The 10,232-nt window shown below is 39.3% G+C and overlaps 1 protein-coding gene across 1 annotated transcript in view; it reads right to left on the bottom strand.

Annotated features, from left to right (window-relative positions):
• Positions 1-7,089: 7,089 nt before the first annotated feature.
• Eps-15 (Epidermal growth factor receptor pathway substrate 15) overlaps positions 7,090-10,232 on the bottom strand; it is a 40,252-nt gene continuing 37,109 nt past the window's right edge. Inside the window, exon 20 of the mRNA XM_028302252.1 lies at positions 7,090-9,520. Coding sequence (XP_028158053.1) covers positions 8,816-9,520 — 705 coding nt within the window. The 3' untranslated portion in view covers positions 7,090-8,815. The remainder of the gene's footprint in view (positions 9,521-10,232) is intronic.

Here is a 10,232-nt window from a genome sequence, read left to right as displayed (position 1 = left end):
CCACAATCAAAATGTTCAGTGCAGATTGTGTAGGCAGTTAGAATATTTTAAGAGTAGGCCTAATTGATTAGCTCATTGAATGCCAACAAACTATCTCATGTTATTATGTACTCTCTGTTATCAGGGCGTAATGGGAACATGCCCATCTAAACAAGATTAAACCCTGTTTGTCATGTTTTGTGATATCAACTAGAGCACAAATATGACGTCACTATAGTCGTTGAGCCCTCGCGAAAACGATTCACGCACAATAGAAACTCAAGGTCTGAAAAGTACTAAAATTGGGGTCCGATTTGGCGTTTGTGGACGGATGTGGGGCCGTTGCTCAGTAATGGGATCAGCCAAACAAACCCTTTGACACGGAGCGGTTCCATTTCAATATTGACAATGGGACTTGCAAACGTTGAACCCAATTCCCACTTCGGGTCTTTTGTACTGACGCAGTCTCTAAGTATAGGTACCTTGAACAGACGGTTTCTAATTTTTGTTGACCTAATGCCTTTAGAGTTTTGCAACAACTGTCCCTGAATGAAGGTAAGCTATGAATCTGAGTATCGCAATTTTTTTAACATCCCGAACTCTAAAGGCGCATTGTGTGCAGGGGCGTTCACAGGCCTAGGATTGGGTAATCCGAGCGAGCCCACGATTAACGAGCGATTAGAATTAGACCTAACGGACGGATTCGTTTCCGAGGCGCGGGCGCAATGAACGCGGCCTCGCCTCGCGGTCATCGCGCATTATTCACTTTACTATCGCGGGACTTACAATGGGAATGACATAACTGTGAATGAACGCACACGCTGTGTACAAATACAAACAAACCGATTGTAAGATCGTAGTGCTAATGAATGTCATGAGTCAGTGATAATATTTTTTAATTGACCGGTACCCCACGTTGGGCACCAATTTTTATTACTGTTAACCCCTCTATGCAAAGTGCCAAGTAACTTTGCTTGATAATACTGTATGGCTTAGGATGCTGGCATTTCAATTAATGTGATCAAAAGCGACTTAGACTATTTCAAATTGTGGATACAAAAGGGGCCATTTAACTAATTATATCCTGGAAGATAATTGCCATCAATTAGGGGGCATTTTGGACCAAGTGTGTATTCGTACAATGACAGACGTATCTACCTACTAAGTTTTATAAAATAGTTATGTACAAATTACGTGTATTTTATTGTAAAGGAAAATGTAGTATACTCGTACAGTAAGAAAAACAAAATAAAAAAGCAAAATCATTATTGTTTCTGCTTTTATGTAAATCTCTGCAGTAGTAATATCTAAAAACTCATGGGGAAACAAATGGCAGTTGCCTAACAAAACATGCGATGGCAAAAGGATCCAGTNAAAGTAACCATTGGGCTTTGATATTACGTCATTCGCATTGGTAAGCGCATCACGTCCTTAGAACACAACAAAACATTAAAATCAAAAGTTGATTCGTCTTTAACTTTCTACGTAACTTTCTCTCATATTGGATAAAAAAAGAAATAATCTTACTTCCAGTAAAACAAACAAAACCAAAATAAAATTGAAATAAAACACTTGTTTTCGTATTTTCCTTTTATTATCTCAGGAATTGTTTGTTTCCATATTAATATAATATCATAGTATCATTACAGTGGATACATGTCAGCAGGTAATGACGAATGCACGAACGCTGGTACCCGACTGGTTTCAAATAAACCACTATTTCAATAGAAAATATACAAGTAAACTGCTTTCTTAAGGGCTAGCGACACGTGCCCACGGGACAACCGCGGGGTCGTGTGGCCAGCCCTTTTCTACCATTATTGAATCATTGGGACAAGGCCTTTCAAGCCAGACATAGCTTTGGGAGATACACTTTAAGCCACTTCCGTTACAAGCAGCCAGTGTGAAGTGTTCCAAATTAAAAACAATACAGCGACCTCACAGGAACGTCGCAACATAAACACAGCCATCAAACAAAATTGATACGTAACATTATTTAAATTAGGTCGTCATTAGAGCATCTACTCCCTACAAACCGATCGCAACCTCGGAGTACCGACATTCTATAATACAATAAATTATTTGGTCGTACACGCTATGTATAATATTACAAACGTACACAACTTTTTATATAAACATTTATTTTTATTACAATACCTAGTAGAATTTCCTATTCTTGCATTCAACTAGAAACGACGTGCAGTAAACAAACAATATTTAATTTGTTGTAAATTAAGCATTATTCTTATATCAACAAAGTATAAAATTATAAGTTCTGTAGAAAATACAGTCGTCGGCTTATATTTATAGCGAAATAAAGCGAAGTCGCGGCTAAATTTATACATACGTAACAGCGATATGTGGTAGACAGTAACATCATAAGCTAGCTATACGTGTTGCGGCGAAGGCAATCCAAAGGGCTTTTTGCGCAAATCCCAACTATCAGTTTTATTTATCTAGATACATGTCAGCTACATTAATTTTTATAAAAAAAAATAAAACCGACTCCAAAAAACATACACTAAAAAGTAGAAAAATAATTACTAATCTTATTTATTAGGATTTAGGACGAATTAATATTTATGTATACCATGATTGATACTTTTGGAGTCGGTGCCAAGATTATGAAACATGTGAAGTTTGCCTGCACCGACTCCAAAAGTATCAATCATGGTATACATAAATATTAATTCGTCCTAAATCCTAATAAATAAGATTAGTAATTATTTTTCTACTTTTTAGTGTATGTTTTTTGGAGTCGGTTTTATTTTTTTTTATAAAAATTAACTTATTTTTTGCTTTTTAGTTACTTATTATTACCTTGATGTTACCACTGAATGTAGGCCGTACATTGAGACTATATTCTTCATGTCAAGTGTAAAATAATAATCCCTACAAAATACAGGTTACCATATCGGCAACCTAAAAAGACCTTAAACCGTCAACCCACCTTAAAAACATAAAAGAATACAACTGTGGGTCTATTTGTACCTATATTATTTAAAGAATTATCCTCCAACTCCTAAGCGTTAAGGAGTTGTACGTACCATGACCAGTTCATCATGATGAGATGATGACTATCTGATGCAAACACTTGAATAACTTTAGAAACTATACTTATGTATAAAATTAAAAGAATCATCCTCCAACTCCTAAGCATTAAGGAGTTTTACTTCTAACATCAGCTCATCAATATGAGATGATGATTTTCAGAAGCAAATACTTGAATAACTTAAGAAAACGTTTGAAAAACGATATACGTGCCTATAAAATTTGAGGGTTGCCCTCGATTTCCCTAGGATCCCATCATCAGATCCTGACTTGGTGACAATGGGACCACCTCAGAACTGTACCCTATCGAACAAAAAAAGAATTTTGAAAATCGGTCCACAATTGACGGAGTAATCGGTGAACATACATAGAAAAAAAAAAAAACATACATACAGTCGAACATATAACCTCCTCCTTTTTTGAGTCGGTTAAAAATGAATATTATTAATATCTTTACGAAAAAGCCCAGAAGATTCATCTATATTAGAATACAGATAGTGTCTACATACGAACCTAAATCACAAGAACGTTTAATTTATAAATAGTTATTGTATTTAGAACATCCATTCCGTCCCCGTCGCAAATGAACGCGTGATATGAAACATTGTACTTTTTATTTTATCCGGAGCCCTGTTAAATTCATATAAAACTCTGCAATAAATCATTTCAACACGTTAACGTTGCCTAATAACATAATTAATTATGATAGATTAATAAATAAATCAGTCAATAAATGTAATATCAGTTATTTGAAGCTTCTCTAAGTCAGTCAGAGCTCCTAAGCACAATTCAATTATCGATCCTCTAAAACAGAACAGTTATTTTCGATTGTAACGAATGACATTATTTTTGAACATAGACAAACTCATCGAGCCGACCTTCCACCAAAGCGAGGAAACATTACACACGAGTTACTAAATAAATATGTACCATCTATGTTTCTGTTCTACTTTTAACTTCCATAACGCCTACCATTGAGTACATAGTGCATCTTCGCCTTTGGTGAAGCAACGACTCACAGTTGACGAAAAATTGTTCTATCACTAAATATTATGGTTTTAATAACATATTCGATGTTATTTGACACTGGTATTTCTTACGATTCATATTATTTAGATGACTTTTCGAAAATAATCGATATTGAAGTCTTTACAGTTGAAATGTCAAATAACGGATTCAAGATAAAATTCAACTATAAACTTTACTATATTTGTGGGGATATTTTCTCGACATTTCCTAAATAACTTTCTGTTCCTCTAAAGTTTGTCTAAACAAGACCTATCATAATACCTCTTAGCACTAGAGTCAAACATACATCCTGCGCATACAAGATTTTAAATCGCGACAAATGTTTCGTCCCTTCTTCTCACAGTACGAGTGAGCGGGAAGAGTTGGACAGCTGTAGGTCGCTGCTACAGACATGTCTCTGGGTGTACATAATCGAATAACTTTCCTATCAATTTGTAACAACCCCATAACATCTCGAGAACTTTCTCGCCTAGCAAATAATAAGCCGGTGGTTGACTCTGACTGTGCTAATGTCGCAACATCAGCCATTGTAAATACAAAATGACGTTAATCGTTTTTATGATCGTTTTAAGTGTTGGTTGACCATTAGCACAATCATAAGGAAAAGTACACACAGGAACAATACGAAGACTTGAAATCACTTACATACTTCGTTGCATATAAAAAAGCAGTGAATAAAAACCGCTAAAATACAACACGACAATGAACATCGACTGTAAAGTATATTATGTTTTAAATATAACGTTGATACGTTACAACAACATGCGAATAACATCTTTGGTCACTCGGTGGCACAACAACTATCTGCCACTCATAGATGGCGCTGTATGCACAATAAATGACAGTGGCGAAGTGTGTCTATGGCTGAAATGATGATGATGATATTCTATTTATTTATAGAATGAAGACTTCTATCTTGAGTAATGGATAAAACCTGTTGGTTCTATTCATCTTTGCAAACTTGTGGTTATTATAAAAATATCTTAGTTGTTGTAAATGACTCGTATTGGCTACATTGGATTCGTCAGTTGTGCCACCAGTGCCAATATTTAAGGCTAAATTGCTTGGGGTAGCCTACTCCACGCCTCCCACCCTACTACTCTAGCTATCCTAGACGCGAACATTGATAATTCGTAACACTCCAACGCTCGGCTTGTGGTCTCAAGAACCGTCAACTTCAATATACTACGTTATAACTTTCATAGTTCCATTACTAAGGTAAAGTACGGATATGGAGAGGTTACAATAAGATTTGACAACATTTCCCTTTGAAATAATAATACATAATTCATGTTTTACCAAATAAAAACGAATGCTGTCAATTGGATTTTCTACATTTTCGAACCAGTGAAAGTAATCAATTCCATTCCTAGTTATATTATTGTAAGCCTCATTATCATCCCGAAATTATAAAATCCGCAGACGAAATATTTCAATATTGTAGTTATACATTGTTATAAAATGGGAATGGTTCGTAGCCACTAGTAATACTGTTTATCCTCTCACGTATAGACATAGTTCGTAAGTTCATCCCAATTTCTCTTTATGTGAATGAATGTCTTTAAAGATCGGAGTAAATCTGGGCAATAGCAAGGCATAAAAGGCCTCGGGGCCACAAAGACCATGTCTGTACGCAAGGGGCAAGCTAAGTCGGGCAGCGGCGTATCATTCAATAAGCTTGGTAGCTCATAGCAAGACCTTAGAGTTCGATGTGGCATTTCCTTCTCTTAATACTTTATTACTTTGGTGCCTGAAGGTATAAGTGACAGTTGACACTTTGACACTGCAAAAAAGTGTAACCATAACTAAAAAAATAACACTACCTACCAGTTATATTAAAGTCAAGAAACATTTTCACTGTTATGTGAAGTACACATTTTGATCAGAGGTGGAATTGTGTAAAGCAATCGTAATCATTTGACAGTTCATAACGTATGATAAAGTCAGTTAAACAAAGCGTTTGACAGAATAATCGTACGTTATGAACTGTCAAATGATAACGATTGCTTTACACAATTCCACCGCTGATCATACACTAATCACTGGAAAAGTACCTCATCGAACCTCCAGCGGTCGTCCGCCGCCACGCACCGTCACTACCGCCTACCTTAACCTGTATGTATATCAAATTACTTGTTTCCATTAATTAGCTTTAAATACACATATACACGTCAACGTCAAGAATTAAAGGTTACTCTGCTATCACTGAAAGTACATACAATATTCTGTATATTTGATAACAGTCACGGGTCGGTCGGACCGCGAGGCCGACCTAAACATTACAAAATATACATCGAGTCAACGCGAAACGAGTTACAATTGACCAAGTGTAGCTGTAAGAAAAAATAGAATTTACCATAAATTCCAACACAAAGCATAAACGAACATTACAGTATTAACAATTAGACCTACATCGAGAGTATAGTTAAATGAACAGCGATAGCGTGCAAGCGCCTCGCGCGGTCCGACGAGCCTCATACAACAGCCTAAGAAAGAGATAACAACTTTAGGATAATATTTACCCATAAACACACTGGTATTAAGTCATAGTTACACGTATAGTTTACAATTACATAATCACTTATCGCCTAAGACTAAGGGCTGCTTGAAGAGACATGCGCAGACACGGGCGGTTGTATGTCTCCGCAAGAGGACTACTTATCGTAATTATTGTACCGGCGGCGCTAGGGTCGTGCGCGCAAGCGAGTGTTGCGACTCTAACATCTAACTCCAATGCTAAGTAAAAAACTACCTATTCGGTAGGAAATTTGTTTTTATTGCAACATTTTTTACGATATATTTGAACTTTTTTTTCGATTTTTCATAAATAGTTCAAAGTAACTACTAACCGCTTATATTTCGAAGTGAACAATTCTCATCGATATCCCAATTTTTGTTGCAACGATTCACACACTCGAATATACGCAAGAAAGAAGACGACATAGAATAGCGATTCGAAAGGCACTACAGAAGACAGATCGCGCTGCGATGAACTGCACACAGAACCCTTTGAAACAAAAACAAACAAAATACATAATATATTACACAGATTTATTATACACTTCTCATTGAGCATTCGGTGGTCGGGCCGTCGCGACGCAACGATAACAACAACAAAACAATCATACAGTGAAATGCACAAGTTGTACTTCGACAGACATCCTGCAGCTCTATACAAAACAAACATCAATTTATACATTATATTATCTAACGATAAGATGCGCCTCAAAAAAAATACAGCTATAATATCCAGACATATATCAATATTTATGTCAAAAACATAATAAAATAATTTATAAATAATATATTTTACACAATAGAGCATTGAAGAGATTATAATCTTACCGTAAACTGTAATAACACTTAATCACAGGTTAAAATAATTTCAGATACAAACGACACGGGTTATTTAGAATAATAGGATGCATTATTTATAGTGGAATAATTTTGTTCAATGGCAAGTACACGTATGGGTTATGTAGTAAGCGTATTTTGACCTGACTTATGACGAAGGCGAAAACAAAAGTTGCCAGTGAAACGATTCCCACCACGCCCACAATTTGCATTCGTTTTCTTTATAACGACCAATGGAATATACAGTTAAGTAGTAACATATCATGTAAGTATCGAGGTTCATAAGAGCGAATATTGCAATAAGTTCCATGCATAATAACATTAATAACATAATAGTAAACATTAAACTAGGAGACTATACACAGTGAAGCTATTAGGCCTCGGTTGCAGACAACAATATATTACACTTCTATAATAACTCCGCCGCCGCTCACAAAAATCTGACACCACATGTAATGACTAGGCTGTGGTATATAACATTACGTTCAAAAATCTATCGTCTTCACTAAGTCCAGTATAATATATTATAATAATAATGTACACGTTATAATCTACTGTATTCATATTATATTGTATGCTTACGGAACGCTAGGCCACCTGGAATGTCAGATTTCTCTGAACGACGGTGACGTGAAATACGTTAACTAGAACGCCGCCTTTTGTTCGAGAACCCCCCATTCTCAATATTGAAATTGACTAGTGACCGCACATAGTGTCATAACTTTAATTAGTTATTACAAGTAAAGATATGCCGAATATCGATGATGCAACGTAACAATACAATTTTCAACACTCAGTTTGGTCCGCACAGGAATCAAGCGAAGATACTTCTTTCTTAGAAAATATATTGTCTTTTACGTTATCTGTAATACTACTTTTTGGGTACCTGTATAAAACTATAAAGTAAAATAACCACACTACACGTGGACGCTTACATCGGTTCACGTCGAACCAAACGGGAGTTTCGATTATGGAATGCTGGCTGGCGAAACGTAAATAATCTCGGAAAGCGCGCCAGGAAGCGAAGTCGAAATTAAGTCAACCGATCCAGCTCCGATCGCTTCGCAAACAGTTCTAATACTTTGATTTACATTGGGACACCGACTGGGACGTATGAGCTGGCTTCACACGTATCAGCCTCCTCGCGACTTCGTTCCACTCCCAGACTTTCCGATACAACAGTATCATAACAGAGCGAGAGCCCCCCGACGTACGGTCGCTCTCAAAACAAACGATGAACGAAACGTCAAATGCATCGGTTCGGAGTCTTGATCGCGCAGCGTGCCATCCCGGAACGCGTCTCGCGCAGTTTCTGGTCTACCCGTCCCGGTCGCTCGCGTTCGCGTAAAAGAGACGGAAACATTCAAAACGAAGCATTCGGGAGGAGCCCTCCAAAGCCGGCTCACTTCTCCTGGCGCGAGATGGCCAGCGCGAGCTGTAACTCGGCGTCCTCCTGTCGGCGGCGCGCGTCGGCCTCGGCCTGCAGGCGCGCCGACTCGGCCGCGGCCCACGCCCACTGCTGCTCTTCAGACGGCAGCGCCTCCAGCGCTTTGGCCTTCTTCTCCTTGTGCTTGGCGCGGCCGATGCCGCCGATGGTGTGCACGAGCGACTTGGCGTACTTCACCGGCTTCGGGCTGCGCTCCTTCTTGCCGGGCAGCGTGCTCGAAGGCCAGGTCTCGTTGAGGTTCCGGTTGTGGTCGGCGCCCCAGTCGGCGGCCCAGCCGTCGGCCTTGCTCGCCCAGTTGTCGGTCTTCCAGTCGCCGGCGTTGTCGCTGGAGTTTCCGGCCCAGACGTCGGCGTTGGAGTTGGCGTTGTTGAGGGGCTTGGTAGCGGGCGCGGGGCGGGCGGGCTTGGCCCAGGCGTCGTCGGCGGCCCAGTTGTCGTTGGGCCAGGCGGCCCAGGCGTCGGACGGGGCAGTTTGTACCGGCGGGGCGGAGACGCGGCCGCCGCGGGGCGGGGCGGGGGCGTTTGCGAACAGGTCGGTCTCGAAGCCGGCGACGGAGGTGGGTCGGCGGGCGTCGGCGTCGGCGAAGGGGTCCTCGATGTTGAAGGGGTCCTCGTAGCGGTAGTCCTTGAAGGGGTCCTCGGTGAAGTCCATGGCGCGGGGCTAGCAACAAAGGGGGGGTGAGAAGGGCTTAGGGCGTGGCCTCCGCTCCGCTCCGCGTCCTTAGCGCTGCAACGTGGGGACAAGCACACGAGCCGTGTTAGCATGTTAGTGACGAGTGACACATGACGCGCGGTGCACACTGGGACTTTCGTTTCCATCACGGGAAAAAAATCTGTTAGTCTATCGCTTGGATGACTCGAGAAGGCGAGATCCGAACGATATAGTATCTACCTAGTCTACATACTTCTCTCACCTTACGGGACACAGAAAAGCGGTAAGACTGGTCAAAATGATTCACGCGCTGAGCTGTGTGCTCAGAAGCTAAATAATAAAGTCACAGTGTGCATGTACGCAAATATAAATATGTAAGTTGTATTATACAGGTAGTTATTGTAGTTAGAGAACGAAACATAAATGAAATGTATAAAATAAATGGAAATAAGTAACTGAAATCAAAGGGGTGGACGATTACAAGAAAGCATACGTTAGCCCACAGCCATAAATATAAAATTATTGCAGAAACTAATGTCGAATACATAATACAAATTGCATGCCTTATTAAAGATGAAATTACATACGACTATGATACATAATATAACCAGAGATTCTAATACATGATGCTAAGCTCTATGATTTATTATTACCCACATAAGAACATAAATAAAATATTCGATTATAATAGGTAATGCATATAGGGTGAAAGCGTCTGAAA

The sequence above is a fragment of the Ostrinia furnacalis genome, unplaced genomic scaffold (genome assembly GCF_004193835.3).
Source record: "Ostrinia furnacalis isolate ACB-3 unplaced genomic scaffold, ASM419383v2 OfSCF1098, whole genome shotgun sequence".
NCBI classification, from domain to species: Eukaryota; Metazoa; Arthropoda; class Insecta; order Lepidoptera; family Crambidae; genus Ostrinia; species Ostrinia furnacalis.
Note: the sequence above shows the minus strand (reverse complement) of the source record. Positions and strands in the feature narration are given on the sequence as shown.